Source organism: Patella vulgata, chromosome 3 (assembly GCF_932274485.2).
Source record: "Patella vulgata chromosome 3, xgPatVulg1.2, whole genome shotgun sequence".
Classification (NCBI taxonomy): domain Eukaryota; kingdom Metazoa; phylum Mollusca; class Gastropoda; family Patellidae; genus Patella; species Patella vulgata.
The window spans coordinates 10,069,774-10,089,362 of NC_065881.2; the positions used below are offsets into that span (position 1 = coordinate 10,069,774).

Here is a 19,589-nt window from a genome sequence, read left to right on the forward strand (position 1 = left end):
TGAGTCAACTGGCGTGGTTTTGAATCCCCGGTTGTACGTGACAAGGAATAGGGTCACCTGTCCAACCTCGTGGGTTTTCTCTGGGTCCTCCGGTTTCCTCCCACTGCTAAAGATCCTTAGGAAATAAAATTAAACCATGTTAGTCCCGAAATGACCTAGTTTGTGTCGAGTGGACATTTCTCTCTCTCGTCTAAAATGAAGAAAATAAACTTACACATCAACATATTTATTTCAATAAACATAACATTTGATATATATACCAATTAATTAACAAGTAAGCACATTATATTTTTATATCCATAAATTTTGGTCACATTACAATAACAAGTAGCACATTTAATTCAATCAACAAAATTCAATTTTTTTACATCCATGCTGATTTATAGACATATATTTTGTCACATTACTATGATGTATACATACATTAAACATACATTATGCAAGAGCTAAATCTGCCTATTGCAGGTCTTTCTTGATATGTTATCTAAATTATTAATTAGACATTAATTACATTAATTAACTTATCCAGCTCATATTCAACTCTCGATGGCATCGGATTTCTCCAATATTAAATAGATTAGAACAGTTCAGCCATATTTTGATTTAAGCTAAAAATGGAGGAGCGAGACTTAGCTTCAAGCAACCAGTACGATGGTTGAAATTATTGCACACATCTTGTCAAACCTTTAAAGGCTAATATCTTCACTCACAATAGAGTAATTTGAATAAAATTTTCAAATTATTCATTTTACATTATCCATTTTCGAACTATTATAGCAAGAATGGCTAGCTCTTGATCTAAATCTTACATAATGTATCTTTAATTAATCCATCAACAAACATGTGAAATTCAATTTTTTTACATCCATACTGATATACTGGTGTATATTTTGTCACATTACCATGATGCATACAGTGTACATAGATTAATATTTAATAAATTACATCTATTGGTGAAAAACACATTCTGGACTGTCGCAAAACTTCAACACTTGCGTCCAAATGTATAACCCGTGAAACTGGATGGGTGGTTGAATGACACAGCAGATAGAAAATAATAAAATAAATATCGGTTGTTTATTGAATCATGAACAGAAATTTCAACATTTTCGAACTCTATTAGCACATGTGAGGGTGGGGCAGGGGCGCAGGGGGTGTTGAATATCGATGAATAGGTGGGGATGGGACAGGGTCGCAGGGGTTGTTGAATATCGATGGACAGGTTGGAGTGGGGCAGGGTCACAGGGGGTGTTGACTATCTATCCACAAGATATTTGTTTGGAAGCAAGTGTCAAAATTTTGAAACAGTCCCTTATTGAATAAAAATCTATTTATAGACATCTATTGTCAATATTGCATGAAATCCTAGTATGTTAAAACACATAATAGAAATAAAAATGTTACTGAAAAAAAACAAAATAATTTATAACATCAATTTTATCACATTTAATAAGTATAAGTACGATATATTTAGCTGAAACCGTGTGTAGTCGTTCGGGTAGGATGAAAAACCAAGGTCCAATGTACACATTGACAATTGGAATTCGATTAATAGGATGCCTTAGTGACACTGTCTGGCCAAAACTGTATGATGTATTTCTGTCTTCATTAGCTGAGTCTATATAGAAAAGTAGGATGTTAAACCCCATTTCATTTATTCAGACAAATAAGCACAAATTTGTTTCAATCACTTCAAAAATTATTACACACTTAACAAGCCTGGAAATAAGGCACCTTTCACAGACAATGTCAGGCACAGATTCAGGTTTTGTCAGGCACAAAACCTCTGGTGCCTGTCATTTTGTCCAGCACTGATTTGTCTTTTTTATTGACATTATTAATACATGTCCAGCACTAAGTTGAAAATGTCAGGTACTATTTCATTATATAGTATCTGACATTTTGTCAGGTACATCTAAAACTGCTATTTCCAGGCCTGACGCTTAATTACGTGCCTTTGACATAATACATGTAACTATCAAATTTATCTGATGCAAACTTGTATTAATAAAACTGTGGTGTGACTGCATACATGTATTTTATTAACCATCTGAATGGTAATATTCTGTGAATTTCAAGAAATAGTCAGTGAAATAGAGCACAGCATGATAAACATCCTATAAAATCATACTATATTCAACCATCTTCTGGAATAAACCACCTCTCTCTCACAATGGAGAAAAATAGATCTTATCAACAGCATTTCTCTTAATGAATTCAGAATGGTGCATTTTAATATTTACAGTCAAGAAATACTATAGCACAACATGATTAACACCTATTATAAAATCATAAACAATATATTCAACCTTCTTCCATAATTAACCATATCTCACAGCATGGTAAAAATTACATCTAATCAACATCATTTGTCTTAATGAATCTAGAATATTCATAAGTCATTCATTGGTGTATATTTATAGCAGTCTATTGATATGATTAGCTTCCAGTTCTTCTATAAAACTTCATAGACACACATTTTCACACACATCCCTTTCCTAACTAAAAGTCAATTTTACAAAAATCTTGGTGTATTTACAGGACTAGAACGATTCAAATATAAGTGGTTTAACCGTCGAGAGCAAGACATTTAGTAATATGTTGATACCACGCTAATTGTTATATCAATCTAATCAAAATACAGATCTATATTTCATTTCATTTTGATCTTAATTCTTTCGATAGCCTCTACTACATGAAGATCTCACCGGTTGAAGTGGAAGGTCATGCCAGGGTTCATACGAGCGGCTTTTGAGCCTATGACGTCAGACATTTGATTAAGCAATCAGTGTTGATGTTCTTAGTGGGTTACCCACAGTTCCGTGTACCTCACGTCAAAAAATCTCCATAACAGACCGTTACATTGGCTAATCCCTTACATCATCCAAAACGCCGGTAATATAACAACTCTTCTAGATCCTAGTGTAGTAAAGACAAGTAAAACGAAATTTTAAAAATCTATAAAAAATGAAACGAAATAGGATCTGTGTTTTAATCAGACTGAGTGTTGTATCAATATATTATTATGCAATGTCTTGCTTGAAACCATTAAACAACTTAAAGCGCAGACACTATCCCGCACATGCATTTCAATGAAATCGCACGAGTCCAATATTTCATCTCTTCTTATACAATAATGTACGATTGGCACATTGCCTGTATATTATTTGAAATAATGGTATGCACTATAGTGAAGTCCAAGTGGTTATTGTCTTATACCCACTGTACGGTAGTTCATCCTTAACTTAAAAGACAAAATCGGAATTGTGGTCTAAATGAATAGTTTGTGCTTGTGATAACAACATCATTTTATTAATATTATGAAGAAACAATTATTCCATCTTCTGCATTTTCATTTCTTGGATGTATATCACGAACTGTATTCTCCCACTTTTCTAAACACCTCTCGTAGTATTGTATATTTCTCTCAGCCATATTCAGAAATATTTCTTTCATGTCGCGTTGCTTGTTAATATGCCATCTCTCCATGTCCGCTTTTAAATCTGCATTAGCCACGACTAATCTATCATTCAACATGTCCATCTGTTGTGTGAGATCTACCAATTGTTGTTCTAATTTTTCTCTTTTGGTTTCTTTAACATCTTCTGGATCTTTACCAAGGAAAGCCCCAATAGAATAGGTCTGATCTGAGGTCTTTATTTGCTCTCTTTCCTCTTTCTTTTTAGCTAATTCTTCCACGATCATGTCATACTCCATCTGCATAGCATCTCTTCTTCTTAAAACACCTTTCACAGATTCTGTATACAAAATGTACTCTTTCAACGGCTGAGCGAAATCATCCTCTGTAGAATCAATCATGTCTTTTAATTCCTTACAGCACTCTTCTATATTTTTGGACATGGCCAGGAGACTCGCCTTCAACTTATCTTCTGAGTTAGCCCACAGCATAAAACATGGTGCCCATTCAGTTAATTCTGTTAAATATTCTGTAGACTCCTTCAGTATTCTTTGTGAAATTCTGTCCATTACACCAAGTTTTTCACCAAATGTTTGAATGTATTCATGCATAACTACAAATTCTGGTGGTCGATTCTTCATCATGTAAGAGGCTCCCATATTATGTAGGGAATCTGTTACTCTTGAAAAAATACCTGAGCCTTGTTTCTTGTGGGCCTGGAACTCCCAGGCCTTAGCTGTCAGAAATACAAACAAGTTCTTGTCAAACGATAAAACAGGGTGATCTGCAAGACGTGTAAGGAATTTCTGAAGTGCACCCTCTCTAACTCTCAAGAATTCTGGACTAAATCGATCCAATCTCTTTAAGCTATGTTTAGCTGGTAAAGGCGGTACAAGATGTGTGCAGTACGTTTCTTCCAGCCTTTGTCGCAGCCACAAAAAATCATTATAACGTCTCCGAACACTCAGCTCAGCACCGTCAAATTCACTTCTATTGGTCTTGGTTTGCACCCGGAAGGTTATGTATGATTCCAAGGTGCTAGTATGTTTTTCTGGATCATCGACAACAATAAATAAATCTTTGGTTTCAGCATCTGCATCCTCATCTAACTTGAAATTTGCAATCAGACTGGAACTTCTTGACACTGTTTGATCCGATTTTATTGAAGCATTCAGGTCTAAGCTCTCCATGCCATCGTCATCACTTTCACGGTCGAAACCTGATAACAAAGGATCTCTAAATTTAACATTTTCATCTGCAGCCTTAGTCGGAGAGGAGTCTAATTCTGCATCATCTTTAACAGAATGGGGAGTTGCAGTTTCTTCGGCCATCTTGTCACATTACAATAAAATCTAGCAATCGGAAATCTTCAGTTATTTCCGCGGTTAACCACTTCCGTAATAATTGTAAAGACACGGGACTTGAATGATTATAGTAAAACTGCTCTTTTAGAATAATTAATTTCCAAAACTACAAAATTACATTTGCTAGCTTATACAGGATTATATAAAATAATAAACAAATATTTATTGTTTTGTAAAGATACCAAAACAACGACAAAAGAAAAAGTAGGTCAATGACCGAATTACTTATGCAACTAACGCTCCCTAAAAGCATGTGACATCCACACGTGACCTCGCATTATCGTCAGTCCAGCAACATGAATGGAAGGGATCAGAGTTGTGTGATTTTCATATTATTTTTTGCATTTCAGTCAACAAGATCATTGAATCCAGTTATATTAGGTATGAAAATATTAAGTTTGTTGTAAGTTTTTGTGAATTGTAATCCCACCATTTCACTAATGAGTCTCTACTGCCGACCTCTTTAGTCACTTGTGGTGGCCAGTTACTAGGAATGACTACAGACTAGGCCTACCAATCAATCGTTTGTTGACGAGTGTCAATGAGTTGTGTGACCACTATGACCTGAACCAAATTTGTTTGTTTTCATTCTACAGATTGGCTTTGATATGCTAACGTAATTACATGTAGCTACCAAATTTTCATTTATTTGCTATATAGATGTTATCCTAAAAAGTAGAATTCAATAAAGATTTAAAATATACTATTCAAAAAAAGTAGGGGATATTTGATTTTGGGGGCATAATACTAAAATATGCAAATGACTACGAAAAAAGTCACTATAGAACCTAACAGAAGAAACATTTCCAGTTACATGTGACGCCCAAACGCACCAATAGCTACCGCATGGAATGCAGGTGATGCTTGGGATCATCATGGGGGTCCAACCCAAGATTTGCACGACTCTGACTTTGAATGTTACAGTCATTGTGGCATTGAATTCCAGGGTGGAAACATCAGTTTAATTGTTTTAGTGACCAGAAAACAAATTTTGATATGCGTCGGCTTACCCAAAATGAAAGGTTACGTGCCCTTGGCATGCTACAGATCGGCACAACACAGGCGGTTGTGGCGCGGACGATGAATGTTTCTCAGTCTGTCATAAGCAGGCTATGGTCCAGATACCGTGATACACAATCTGTACAGGACAGACCACGCTCAGGTCGACCAAGGGCGACAACTCAAGCCAGGATCGATTTATCCGTACCTTGGCCTTGAGAAATCGTGTCATCACAGCAAATCAGATCAGCGCTCGTCTTCAAACAGACACTGGTGTGAGAGTGAGTGGCCAGACGATTCGGAATCGACTGCATAGGGGTCACCTTCGCGCCCGACGTCCTCGCGTGATCCCTTGTTTGAGAGATCATCACATTCAGGAAAGACGTCGTTGGTGTAGGGATCGTCAACACTGGGATAATCGACGCTGGAGCAATGTGATGTTTTCAGATGAGTCAAGGTTCACTGTTGATTTTTTGGACAGACGTAGGAGGGTGTGGCGTCGTCGAAACGAGCGCTTCCAAGACGTTAACGTCATCAGACATGATCGATTTGGGGGTGGTTCTGTTATGGTGTGGGGAGGCATCACTGTTGCTGGAAGAACGGCTTTACATGTTGTTGCAGGGTGTGTTACAGGCCAGTACTACCGGGACAACATCTTGGCAGTCCATGTTGTGCCGTTCGCACGACGTCATGGCCGCCGTTTCATATTCCAGGATGACAACGCAAGATGTCACAGGGCCAGGATCGTTACAGGTTACCTCCAACAACAGAACATCACCACATTACCTTGGCCAGCACTGAGTCCCGACCTCTCCCCTATCGAGCATGTCTGGGACATGCTTGGACAGAGGTTACGTCAACGTCAACAACGTCCTGCCAATGTCCAAGAACTTGCTGCTGCGTTGCAACAGGAATGGGACAATCTGGACCAAAATGACCTTAGACGTCTCATTAGGAGTATGCCACGTCGGATCAATGCTTGTTTGGCAAACAGAGGAGGATTTACCCGTTACTGACTTGGTTGTGATGATGTGGTAATTTTGCTGTTTGACCCCGGGTATCATTTTACCCTTATAATGGTCAGTCTGTGCCTTACTTAGTCTAACGATCATTTGGAATAAATCGATGAATGTGAACTTCATTTCATTTTGTCATTTGTTTCTTCGTCAGTTTCATTAGGTGACTTTAATAACACTTAAAAATCAAATATCCCCTACTTTTTTTGAATAGTATATAAAGGATAATTTAAAATTAAGGTAACGTCATTATGAATAACATAAAATATCTGTGAAGAATAAAGTTTAAAAAAATAAACCTTCTGGTAGTGGTATATGATATTGTATATAGTATGGTAAGCTCATATATAATAGGTTGGGAGGCCGATTGGTCTAAAACATGCACTTTAGATCATAAGGTCTGTCATTGAGTCAAATGGCATGGTTTTGATTCCAGCTTTTACATCACAAGAAATAGGATTGCCTATCCAACCTTGTGCATGTCATGTTCTCCAGTTTTCTCTCACTGCTATGAAGACTCATGCAAGCTAGCGATTTATTTGAATAAAATTGAACCACGGGTTGATCCCGATATGACCCAGTTTTCTGTCTCCTGTTACGTATAGAAGATTTAGCCAAAGTCTACAAATTCAAACTAAGGGTTCAGACTGATACATTATGCAAGAGCTAAACCTGCCTATTGCAGGTCTTTCTTTAGACCTGAAATGTTATCTAAATTATTAATTAGACATTTATTAACTTATTCAGACCATAATCAACTCTCGATGTCATCGCTAGCCTGCAATATTTACTGGATTAGGATCCGATCTGCTGCTCAAAGCTCATTGATGATTAAATCAAAATGGATAATCGACTTTAGAGTGGATCAATTTGATTGAAATGTTCAGCAAATTCCCATTACATTATCGAGTTTTTAACTGTTATAGTGAGAACTACCAGCTCTTTAGATAATCTCCCATAATGTATCTTTAAACTATTTATTTATTCCAGTTCCTGGAGATGGAGGGAGTCAGATCGAAGCTAAGTTAGATAAACCAAAAGTAGTTCATTATGTCTGTGATAAAACAGCTGAATATTACAGTCTGTGGTTAAACCTAGAGCAGCTGGTACCATTATTAATTGACTGCTTTGTGGATAATATGAGGTATATTAGTTGATTAGAAGGAAGCCACAGTGGCTCAGTGAGTAAGACATTGACTCGCTATCCTGGAGGTCCCGTGTTCGGTCCTTGTGTTGGTCATAATATAAGTTCATCATGATTTTCCAGTTGGTTCCCCTCACAACTGTCAGTGGTGCAGGACGAAGTGTCTAGCAAGGGACAACGCATAGTCGTTTAGATGGGACAAAAAACCAAGGTCCTGTGTAAACATTGGGTAAAAAAAAACCTTGGCAGTTGGGGCAGAAAAAAATAAGCATTAAACCCCATTTCATCTACATAGTACTACGGGAAGTATTTGGATGATGGGGTTTTCCTATTGCATGTTGAATTAAGGAAGTTGACACTGTACATCTGTTTTCTTATGTATTAAGTCATCCAGGAAGTTGGGTAATCCCAATGACGCATCTCATCCATATTGTAACCCTTTCACTTTATATGCTTTTAAAGGTGCATTATGTAAACAGTAAATCTGGCTGTTAGTACAGGTTTTTATTTTGACTTTAAACATGGGTTCCCAGAAAAGTATTTATCGGGTGGTTATTTCCAATAAAAGTATGGCAATTTTGGTATATATGGAAAGTAGAGATATCAAATCTTACGAGAAAAATACTAGATTCCCCGAAAAACACTCATGGAGCGTATACAGGACAAAAATGTAAGGGTTCCCCTAATCAACAGCCCGACGATTAAGAACTTCTGCACGCTTGATGTACGAGTTGATAAACTTTATGAAGAGTTAAACGCACAATACTTTCTGAGATAAAAATTACGGAAAAAAGACGCAGGTAGTGGATAATCCGAGAATTTAATTAGGATTCGATACTTGTAATAAATAGTAAGCGATTAAAGACAACATCGTCTTATGTATGCAATGAATTCTCCTCTGACTCCCAAGACGTGACGTAAACATGACCTGGTTTGATCGAATTTTAATAGCAGGGCATTCTTTCGCAATTACAATGTTTGAGAAGGATTGGAAGCATAACTATGACAAATTAATTAGTTTGAATATGTTTTTGATCCATATATACCATTAAATCACCGAGTTTGTACGCAGGAACCCATCTTTAAATGTTATATAAACTATTATTTAGATATTTATTCACATGACAAGCCTATAATCAACTTGCTAGAACATTAGATGGCGCAGATGTAAACAAATTAAGATATACAATCATCATTTCATGAATGTTTTTATTTAAAAATGGAGTAATGAGGCTTGATTAACAAGTAATGTTGCCACGATAATAAATAATCTATTTCAAAACTCCAAACATTGATAATATTGCTCAGAATAAAGTAATTTGAATGAAATTTTGAATATATTAACTTTAAATTATCTATTTTGGAACTATTTTAGGTAAGACAACCAGATCTTTATCAAAATCTTACATAATGCATCTTTTATTTGTACAAAAACCTCTTCTTATTTTTAGTAATTAATGAAATTATAAGATTGACAAAATTATGGGAGACTTGGTTCAGATGTGATGCCAAATTTTGAAAGTGCAAGTAGGAGACTGTTACATTTTATTGTATTTACACTGTATCATCAAATATATTTTCTCATGTTTTTGAAAATGAAACCAAAAGCGGCTAGTACCAAGAGAAAATTAGAACCCAATTTTTTGTACTTTTCTATCAGATTGGTTTATAATGCAACATCACGTACTACAAGTAATTCTCCCGGTGTATTTACCCGAATGCCAGGTTTTGGCGATACTCAATCAGTAGAGTGGTTGGATCCAGATCTATTTTCACATATAACCCGCAGTAAGTCGTAAATAAATGATGTACTATTATTATATTATCTAGGCCATGATTTTGATCTCTTTGAATGCAATTTAGATGAACCTAAAAGGCACATCATTTTGGAGTGATATAAAGTTGTTGTTTTTTTTGTTTTTTGGGGGGTTTTTTTGGAACAACTTAACCCTTTAGCCTCAAACCACCCAAGTAAGGGAACATTAGACTGCCCCCGCCACATGCACCTGCAGAAACTAATGAACGGCGGTCCAATAATGCGGAAACCTTGTCACATCTTGGGCCGTCTATGTAACAAATGTCCTATTTAGAACAGTAGGATGTTAAACTCCATTTGTAATTTTCTTGAAAGAACCGGAGTAGTCCTTATTTACTTGTACTTCATATTAAAGGGTTAATCAACTGCTTATTAATTTAATTCATGTACATGTATTTTGGCATACTTTACATCTAAATTCTGCTCAAAGAGATCAAAACTGGTTGAATTGACCTGCTCCTTGTGGCTCAGCTGTATTTATTAAACCTGCTTTTCAATCTATCCTAGGCTAGTTTATAACAAGACAACTCGTAAGACAAGTAACTCACCAGGAGTTTACACTAGAATTCCTGATTTTGGCCATTCAAAATCCGTGGAATGGCTCGATCCAGGCAATACCTATTCTTCTAGTAAGTGCTAACAAGTACTGGTAGTCTTGAGACTGGTCTTGTCTTGCTAATTATGGTTTTTGAATGGAGGAATGTTTTGGGTTTTTTTAAAGCCACCTGTTGACTGTTACCATGACAATAATTATGTTTATGTTTCTGACACTAAAACCACACCATTTTGATTTTTTGTTCTTCAGGAACACCTGTACAAATTGTCCTTGTTATTTTTATGAGAAAAAGACTAATTTATAAACCAAAAGTACATGGTTGTGCTGATCAAAATATTTTAGTTTCTAATTGTTTTGTTTTTGAAAATTTAAACAAAACATATTTCATGTTATTCAAGTGGCTGTCTATTTATTAAGATCATGAGGAAAAGAAAATTAAATTGCTGTGACCTAAACTCTCTTGTTATATTCGACAAATTTTAAGATTAACATATGTATTAAAATTTACAAATTGATGACCTACATTGGTGTGGCGACCTTTTGTTATATTAGGCAGATTTTAAGATTAATAGGGCATATATGTAGCTCTATTTTTTGGAACCTTGAAATAAAATAGACAAAAATGGTTCTAAAAGCACATATTAATGTAATATGAATGTACATGTATGTAAAGTGATTTTATATTCAATTTTTGAAAGAAATTGTAATCTCTAATCAATTATGTTTGGTGAGATATTGAACAGCCGTCGTTTACGTCTGCTTAGTGCAGTATACATGTTTTTTAAATTATTATTTTGTCCCGTTCGTGAATCAGCCATTACTGATTACTTCCACATTATGTTGTAGGATATGTTTTTATTTGTGCATTACAAAATGGCACCCGAAACTATAGGGTACACGACTCGTGTACTGATTATAAAATATTAATTTTGTCTTAAAATATTGGATATTAGGATCCTATAGTTAGATGGCAAGATAACAACATCAATATTGATTGAAATTGATCAATATTGAATCCTAATTCGTGTTTTTAATTTCGAATATTATGGAAAATATTAAGTTAGAGACTTAGCTCCTTTAAAATAATTAGGTATTAAAATTTACAAATTGATACACGTATTGATCCAGATCTATTTTTCCCCGCCGTACACGTTGTATCATAACATCTGTCATTGGGTCAACTGGTGTGGTTTCGATTCCCCAGTTGTACGTGACAAGAAGTAGGGTCGCCTGTAAAACCTCGTGGGTTTTCTCCGGGTCCTCCGGTTTCCTCCCACTGCTAAAGACCCCTACACACAAGCAAATTATTGAAATAAATAAAAAATATTTAAAAAAATAAAACCTATGTTAGTCCCAATATGACCTAGTTTGTTTCGAGAGTGGGAGTGGACATTAAACCCATTTCTCTCTCTCTCTCTCTCTCTCTGTTATTCAATTAAATCCAAAATACAACCACTAAAAACCTAATGATATCGGATAGATTAACATTTGGATATTGAATCATTTGAATTAATCATTTACAGATTGTTACACATGTATTTACTCATGATTCTCTTCATTCTAACACATATTAATAAAATTTTCATTTTGTTGAAACTGTTCTTGCACAGCACATGTTACATTTTTTTTTACACAATTGTCAAAATCATTAATAAATCTTAGGTAAGATTATCAGGTAATAAATTTAGTAAGATTTTTTTTTTAAGAATTTAGTAAGATATATAAATAAATGTAAAGGAGAATCTCTCAGTGCATATTATTCACTATAAATAGAGACGGGGGTATTTATAATGAAACCTTCCTAGTTGAATAAGTTCATGTACATGGATGACTGCACATACACAAAACTCGAGGTGTTTTGTTAAGAAAACTATTTGAACACTACATGTGGGGCTAAATCTATTTTAAGGCCTGTTCAATTTTTACTGACAAGGAGTGGGGTCGCCTGCCCAACCTCGTGCGTTTTCTCCGGTTTCCTCCCCCTGCTAAAGACCCCTGCACGCAAGCAAATTATTGAAATAAAATTGAACCATATATTAGTCCCGAAATGGGCTAAGTCCAGGGTTGGGATGAGCGCTAGCCCTGTTTACATCTCGTGACCTATGACAAAAAATTGAGCTGGCCTTATCATTTAGCACTAACCTTATGGCTTGTTAATGTAGCTTACTTTTAAGGGAAGATATTTGTAGGAAGGACTTTATTTATATAGAAAGGCATTATTTCAAAATTGAAGTCATAAGAAAAGATGATAGGCAAAAGAGTCAACAGGTTCGGACTTAATAATGGATATAGACTTGATATGTATCAAGATATTTCATGACCTCGATCAATGGTTCAAAACGGGCGGATAATCTTGGCTTGATCGTTTTTTTGTTATAAATTGACCAAGTGTGTCATATAATACACCTTCAATCAATTTAAAACTAGTAGAATTTTTCCCCCTATTGGTCCACTGCACATTATGGACTTTACATTATTAAGCTAGAAAGTCACTAAAGTGTCGAGATCATGTAACGCCACCGTGAATTCATGAAAAAGTAAAACTGAAAATAATGTTATGATTTCTGACCATGTGTGTCTTTTTACTTTTATTGACCCACGTGATAACTGGTTGTATATTTGTCATCGGTTTTTCCGTCGTCCACAATATCTTGTGAACACACTATTTTATCATCTGATCTGTATGCAATTTAGGGGAGTTGGATGGCCGAATGGTTAGCACATGCGCGCTGTATCACGAGGCCCGTCATTGAATCAACTGGCGTGGTTTCGAATCCCCGCTTGTACGTGACGGGGAGTAAGGTTGCCTGTCCAACCTCGTGGGTTTTCTTCGGGTCCTCTGGTTTCCTCCCACTGCTAAAGACCCCTACGCGCAAGCGAATTATTGAAATAAAATAAAACCATATGTTAGTCCCGAAATGACCTACATGTAGTCTGTGTCGAGTGGACGTTAAATCCCATTTCTCTCCCTCTCTCTATGCAATTTATAGGGGTTGTTTACATTAGTGGGACAAAGAAGCCTCTTGCATTTCAACAATGTCAGTTAAAGGGCATATGGCTCTATTTTTTGGGAACCTTGAAATAGACAAAAATGGTTTTGAAAGCACATATTAATTTAATATCAATGTATGTAAAAAATAAAAATTTATTATTTCTAATCATTTATTTTCGGTGAAATACATGAACAGTCCAAATTTAACGGCAGTCGTTTACGTCGCTTATTAAATTACTTGTTCATTACAAAATGGCATTTGAAACCATGTACTGATTATAAAATGTTAATTGTGTCTTAAATATTGGATATTCGGATCCTATAGTTTCACATCTAGATCAGTTCAATATTGAATGAAATTGATCAATATTGAATTCTAATTCATGTTTTTAATTTTGAATATTATGGAAAATATTAATTTTGAGACTTAACTTCTTTAATTCCTCTATATTTATGGTCCTTGTTTCACTTTGTAAAGCCTTGGGAATCCTTTTAATGCCAAGAGTTATCATCCAATCTACATGAAATTTATATGCATTATTTAAATTGGTAACCTTTATGTATTGAATATCAGCTGTGATATTTTATCGTCTACAGATTTTGCTTTGTGGACTGCTCAATGCTTAGACGACTTGGCTGCGGTGGCCGTATGTTTCGTTGCTGGCAACCGTATTTTTTTATTATATAAATAATACATGTATTTATTTGTTAACATAATTGTAAATAATAATAATTTCAGCATCCTATTTTGCTCCGATTGTGTCTAGTTTAGTGAATTGGGGATATGTGAGAGGAAAGAGTGTTCGAGGTGCACCATATGATTTCAGGAAAGCTCCAAGTAAGACCTTTATACTAAACTGTGTTAATGAATCTCTCATCTGTAACCATTTCTATAATATCAAAATGATAACTCTGTCTTTATTTCATTCTATTCTTAACAAATTTAAATAGAATGGAATGAACTTATGGTAATTTTTAAACACCCACATTTACATGTAAAGGTATTATGTCATCGCCCCTGTCCGACAGGTCATCTCGACTTCCGTTCAAATTTGTTTGTGGACCCTCTACAGTTTTATCTGATTTTTACTTATAAACTGTTGATGATGTCCTTATGAAACATGTTACATTTTTGAAATATAACCTGTTCCTCCTACTGCTGACGACACCCACCATCCTAGCCTAGGACCTGGGAGAGAGACCCCAGCCATCATAGCCAGGGAGGGGAATTATGAGAAAGGCGAGGGGTGGGTAGAGAGAGGTGATGGGGAAGGGAGGGGAGGGGGAGAGACGGTAGGGGAGGGGGAGAGAAATGGTGGGGGCAGCTGACGACCCCAATCATTGACTAGTGTGTTCAGATATCACTCATCTAATAAATGGAATGTAAAAGACTTTTGAGACTAACATCTATACACAAAAAATTAATCAAATATTGTAAATCGTAAAATCAACATTTGATGTAATCGCTTGTAACGAATGTATGTACATAACCTTGTAGGGTAAACATTAACTCAACTCGGTCATGTTAATGGTTACTTCCTGTTCAAGATTTCTTTATAAAACACTCATGGTACTGGTTAGATCTATTTGATAAGGCCTACTTCAAGTTTGGTCAAAGGTCACCAAATGTAAACAGGGCTAGTAGTAGTACTAAACCAACCCTAACCCTTGACATAGTACCAATGCTTACCCTAACCCTAACCTACAATCTCGCCAACAATCACCGTACTTACATCTCAGCGACCTTGAGGAAAATTGAGCTGGCATTAACAAATACATTTAGCCCATCAAGCTTTTATAAGATGTGTAAAGGATGTGGATGACACGGTCTTATTTTGATATCTCATTGAGGAAAGGGGGTTGGGTGGCCGAATGGTTAGTGCGAGCGTGTTGTATCATTGGGTCTGTCCCCAGTTGTAGTGACAAGGAGTAGGGTAGCCTGTCCAACCTCGTGGGTTTTCTCCAGGTTCTCCGGTTTCCTCCCACTGCTAAAGACCCCTATACAAAACCAAATTATTGAAATAAAATTGAACCATATGTTAGTCCCGAAATGATCTAGTTTGTGTCAAGTCGATGTTAATACCTCTCTCTCTCTCTCTCTCTCTCTCTCTCTTGGTCAACAATAGGCCATGTTTTATGAAATTATTTCCATTGATATTTTCAGATGAATTAGGTGACTATTTTGTTCAACTAAAGAAGTTGATAGAAGATACGTACACCTTGAACAATAATACACCAATAGTTATGTTAGCTCACAGTATGGGTAACCCCGTCTCATTATATTTCCTCAATCATCAACCACAAGCCTGGAAAGATAAATACATCAATAAACTTATAACATTAGCTGGAGTGTGGGGAGGATCCGTTAAACCATTACGTCTCGTAGCTTCAGGTTGGTAAATAAAAATTAATAAAATGATACAGTGGAATCTGTTGCATTCGGCTTCTGAATACCATATTTGGCATTTTGTGGCATCTGTCCTGATTTTATTCCTTCTTTCTTCAACCAAGGCTTCTAATCCAGTAAATATCGCAGATGATCTGGATAAGTTAATTAATGTTTAATTAATAATTTAGATAACATTTTAGGCCTAAAGAAAGACATGCAATACATGTAGGTAGATTTAGCTCTTGTATAACGTACGTTTAGATATCTGTAATCAATGGTTTTTAACCTACAAATTAAATGTTAAATTAAATAATCAATCTATGTACATTTTAGTGTGGATTTTAAGCCGTGAGAAATGTGTTTACTAGCTGTAACTCTTGACCGTCTGCTCCAGTTACAGTATACTACCATTATAGTCAAATCCAGTGCCAGAATAACCTTGTGGGGGGCCCGGGACATACCAACTGTGCGGGGGCCCCATTGTTGTTTGTTCAAATTGTTCTTACTGACCGCGAATCGTACTAGTATGTACTCCATCCCCTTGAGTGCCTGGGGTGTTTTCCTCCAGGAATTTTTTTTTAAAATTAGGATTAATTTCAGTGCATCTGAGACAATTTAGGCAGAGAATTCCTGGGCCCCGAAAATCTGTTCTTACCTTCCAGTCCCAGGGCCCCCAATATCCCTTACTGCCCAGGACTCCATGCTCGCCCCCTCAGCCCAGGTACTGGTTGGCTCTGTCCAGGATAAAATATTAGTATGACCCAGAATTGTGGGGTCCCCTAAATGTGTGGGGCCCGGGACATTTGTCCCACTTTGCCCCCCCCCCCCCTTAGATCTGGTACTGGTCAAATGTATAATATTTATATCGATTCTGATGTTTGCCGAGAAAGTTCATCAGGATTGTCAGTGTTGCACAACGGATGGCCGCTGTCTGGGCAAAATTTCCCTCATAGCACACTGTAGGGTGTATGTCCATTAGTCCATTCGAAGTAGAACAGTAGGACGTTAAACCCCATTTCATCTAAAGATACGTTATTGAAGATTAGATAAAGAACTGACAGTTCTCACTATAATGATTAAAACACTAGATAATGTAAAGGGAATGTGCTGAAAATTTCAGTCAAATTGCTCCACTCTGAACCGAAATATTTAATAATTTATAATTTAATTTACAGGTGATAACCTCGGTGTACCGTTTGTCAAAGCTATAAATGTGCGAAAGGAACAAAGATCCATGCCGAGTACAGCTTGGTTGATGCCAACCGATAAATTCTGGTCTGACAATGAACCCCTTGTTATTCGTCCAGAACGAAACTACACGGTCAATGATTATAAACAGTTCTTCCAAGATCTTGGTTTTATGGACGGTTACGAAATGAGAAAAGATACCGAAGGATTAGTTTATACTTTGACCCCTCCAGCGGTTGAAGTTCATTGTCTCCATGGAAACGGTATCCCTACTCCTGGTGCGTTTAAATACGACAATGGTGCTTATAAATGGCCGGATTCGCAACCTTTTGTGATAACAGAAGATGGTGATGGCACTGTTAATATACGAAGTCTACTTGGTTGTCTGTCCTGGGAAACAAAACAGAAACAAAAAGTTATTCATAAAATATTTCCAAAAGCCGAACATATGGAGATTTTAAATAATAAAGACATTATCGCCTACCTCAAATCAGTTTTAACGGTGCCAAATTAGGGTAATAATTAATATATTATTAATAATTTAACATCCATATGTAACTGTCTAATGTGTACCTGTTTAATTTATCTTCTTGGCATAATGGGGATGCTTGAATTGATGGAATTGCAATCGGGCGACGCTTGAATTGATGGAATTGCAATCGGGCGACGCGAAATTCAGTCCTGTCACAGTTCTGACAGTCTCAACAATTGAGGTGTTGTGAGTAGAAGCGTGATGTTATTGGGTGGATGGCCGAATGGTTAGCATGTGCGCGCTGTATCATAAGGTCTGTCATTTAGTCAACTGGCGGGGTTTCGATTCCCCGGTTGTACGTGACAAGGAATAGTCGCCTGTCCAACCTTGTGGGTTTTCTCCGGGTCCTCCGGTTTCCTCCCACTGCTAAAGACCCCTACGCACAAGCAAATTATTGAAATAAAATTGAACCATATGTTAGTCCCAAAATGACCCAGTTTGTATCGAGTGGGCATTAAACCCCATTTCTCTCTCTCTCTATTAAACACAAGGAATATGTTTCAGCTGTCATGGTTGGTTAAGATATTCTATTAGACAGTCGACTCATGCATTCTAGCCCCATATTCCCATTTTCACTTGATTGTCACTTTTTGGGGCTTGACAGAATTCAATTCCAGAACGGTCAATCGAGGATCCCCATTGTCAACTTTTTTTCTTTTTATTAGATCTGTTACATTTGTCTTCTTCCGAAAATTCTGTGTGCCATCCATATGATGCAAACAAGTAACTTGTTATTAAATTATACATGTATATGAAGAGTCCAGGGTAAGAACGATCTAAGTCACTTTTTGTCTTTTCGCATAAAAGGCAAAACAGAATTTTGGACGAGAATGCTTGACGCGAACAGAACAACGAGTGGGTTTAATTACAAATTCAAAATGATGTTTAATACGAATCATAATTACCAGTACAACAACTGACTTCCACTTTTCAGCCAAATTAAGGTCAAATAAAGAGTACGATGGACGTATTTGTCCAGGAGGCCATTTCTGAATGACCTTGGTTCGATGTGACTCCGGTCGTTTTAACCTGAAATTGATTTTTCCACAGAAAGCTTATACAATTTGCTACCAGATGGTGCTATTAACTGGGGTTGTTGAAAAAGTGACTTAGATCGTTCTTCCCCAGGGCTCTTCATATTGTACCTATTTGAAACATCCATGGTCTTTCACTGTAACCCGGGTATCATTTAATCTTGTGTATTTAGCACTAATTTCTTTCACATTCATTCAATATCAAATCTTTGTTTAAAAATTTGTAAAAATCATTCAGAATCATCTAATTCGTATTGTGTCCAGTTTAAAGCTGACTGACTAGTTTTGATAATGAGTGTCCAATTTACAAGTATTTAATTTCCTGACCACTGTTCAAAAATTAATCATTATACATCAATGATCAATTGGATTGTTTATTTTTTAACAGTGATCGAGAAATTAAACGCTTGTAAATTGGACACTTATTATCAAAATTGAATAGTCAGCTTTAAACTGGACCCAAGTACAAATTAGATGAATTTTGGTGATATTAAATGATTTTTCCAAATTTTTAAACAAGGATTTGATATTGAATGAATGTGAAAGAAATTGATGCTAAATACACAAGATTAAATGATACGTTGATTACAGTGTTTTATTATGTCATGTAACATTTCTACTGATATCAAACCATGCAAAACTTGATTGAAAATGTGATGTCATCCAATGTTGGACAGACTAGTCTATGATATCACCATAATATGTATGTAGACTTGAACATTAATCTCTATTAGACAGACTAGTCTTTGATATTACCATACATGTATGTAGACTTGAACATTAACCCCTATTAGACAGACTAGTCTGTGATATTACCATATGTCTACTTGAACATTAACCCCTATTAGACAAACTAGTCTATGTTTTCACCATATGTCTACTTGAACATTAACCCCTATTAGACAGTCTAGTCTATGATATCACCATATGTAGACTTGAACATTAACCCCTATTAGACAGACTAGTCTATGATATTACCATACATGTATGTAGACTTGAACATTAACCCCTATTAGGCAGCCTAGTCTGTGATATCATGCAAGATAGAAGCGGATATTAACCCCTATTAGACTATTATACAGCCTAGCCTGCAATATCACTCAAGAAAGGGACATTAACTCCTATTAGACTGACAGTCTAG

General features: G+C 36.2%; 2 protein-coding genes across 3 annotated transcripts; one reads left to right on the plus strand and one right to left on the minus strand.

The window, feature by feature from the left end:
- Nucleotides 1–210: 210 nt before the first annotated feature.
- LOC126815916 (sorting nexin-30) lies at nucleotides 211–4,757 on the minus strand. Its single transcript, XM_050542018.2, has one exon. It carries the CDS (start codon nucleotides 4,747–4,749, stop codon nucleotides 3,319–3,321), a length of 1,431 nt encoding a protein of 476 aa, XP_050397975.2. The 5' UTR covers nucleotides 4,750–4,757; the 3' UTR covers nucleotides 211–3,318.
- A 302-nt stretch (nucleotides 4,758–5,059) lies between these two features.
- On the plus strand, nucleotides 5,060–18,634 carry LOC126815930 (phospholipase A2 group XV). Of its 2 annotated transcripts, none has more exons than XM_050542041.2 (6): nucleotides 5,060–5,163; nucleotides 7,788–7,941; nucleotides 9,602–9,729; nucleotides 14,045–14,143; nucleotides 15,470–15,697; nucleotides 16,870–18,634. In XM_050542041.2, exons 1-6 carry the CDS (start codon nucleotides 5,079–5,081, stop codon nucleotides 17,394–17,396), a joined length of 1,221 nt encoding a protein of 406 aa, XP_050397998.1. In that variant the 5' UTR covers nucleotides 5,060–5,078; the 3' UTR covers nucleotides 17,397–18,634. The 2 variants fall into 2 exon arrangements, with proteins under 2 accessions (XP_050397998.1, XP_050397999.1); XM_050542042.2 differs by lacking the exon at nucleotides 9,602–9,729 and adding an exon at nucleotides 10,265–10,386.
- The last annotated feature ends 955 nt before the right edge of the window (nucleotides 18,635–19,589 follow it).

Excerpts from the sequence above, each read along its gene's own strand:
- LOC126815916 (XM_050542018.2), bottom strand. The coding sequence starts at position 4,749 with ATGGCCGAAGAAACTGCAACTCCCCATTCTGTTAAAGATGATGCAGAA.
- LOC126815930 (XM_050542041.2), top strand. The coding sequence starts at position 5,079 with ATGAATGGAAGGGATCAGAGTTGTGTGATTTTCATATTATTTTTTGCA. Across the intron at positions 14,144-15,469 it reads TGATTTCAGGAAAGCTCCAA|ATGAATTAGGTGACTATTTT; the intron begins GTAAGACCTTTA and ends TGATATTTTCAG. Across the intron at positions 15,698-16,869 it reads ATTACGTCTCGTAGCTTCAG|GTGATAACCTCGGTGTACCG; the intron begins GTTGGTAAATAA and ends TTTAATTTACAG.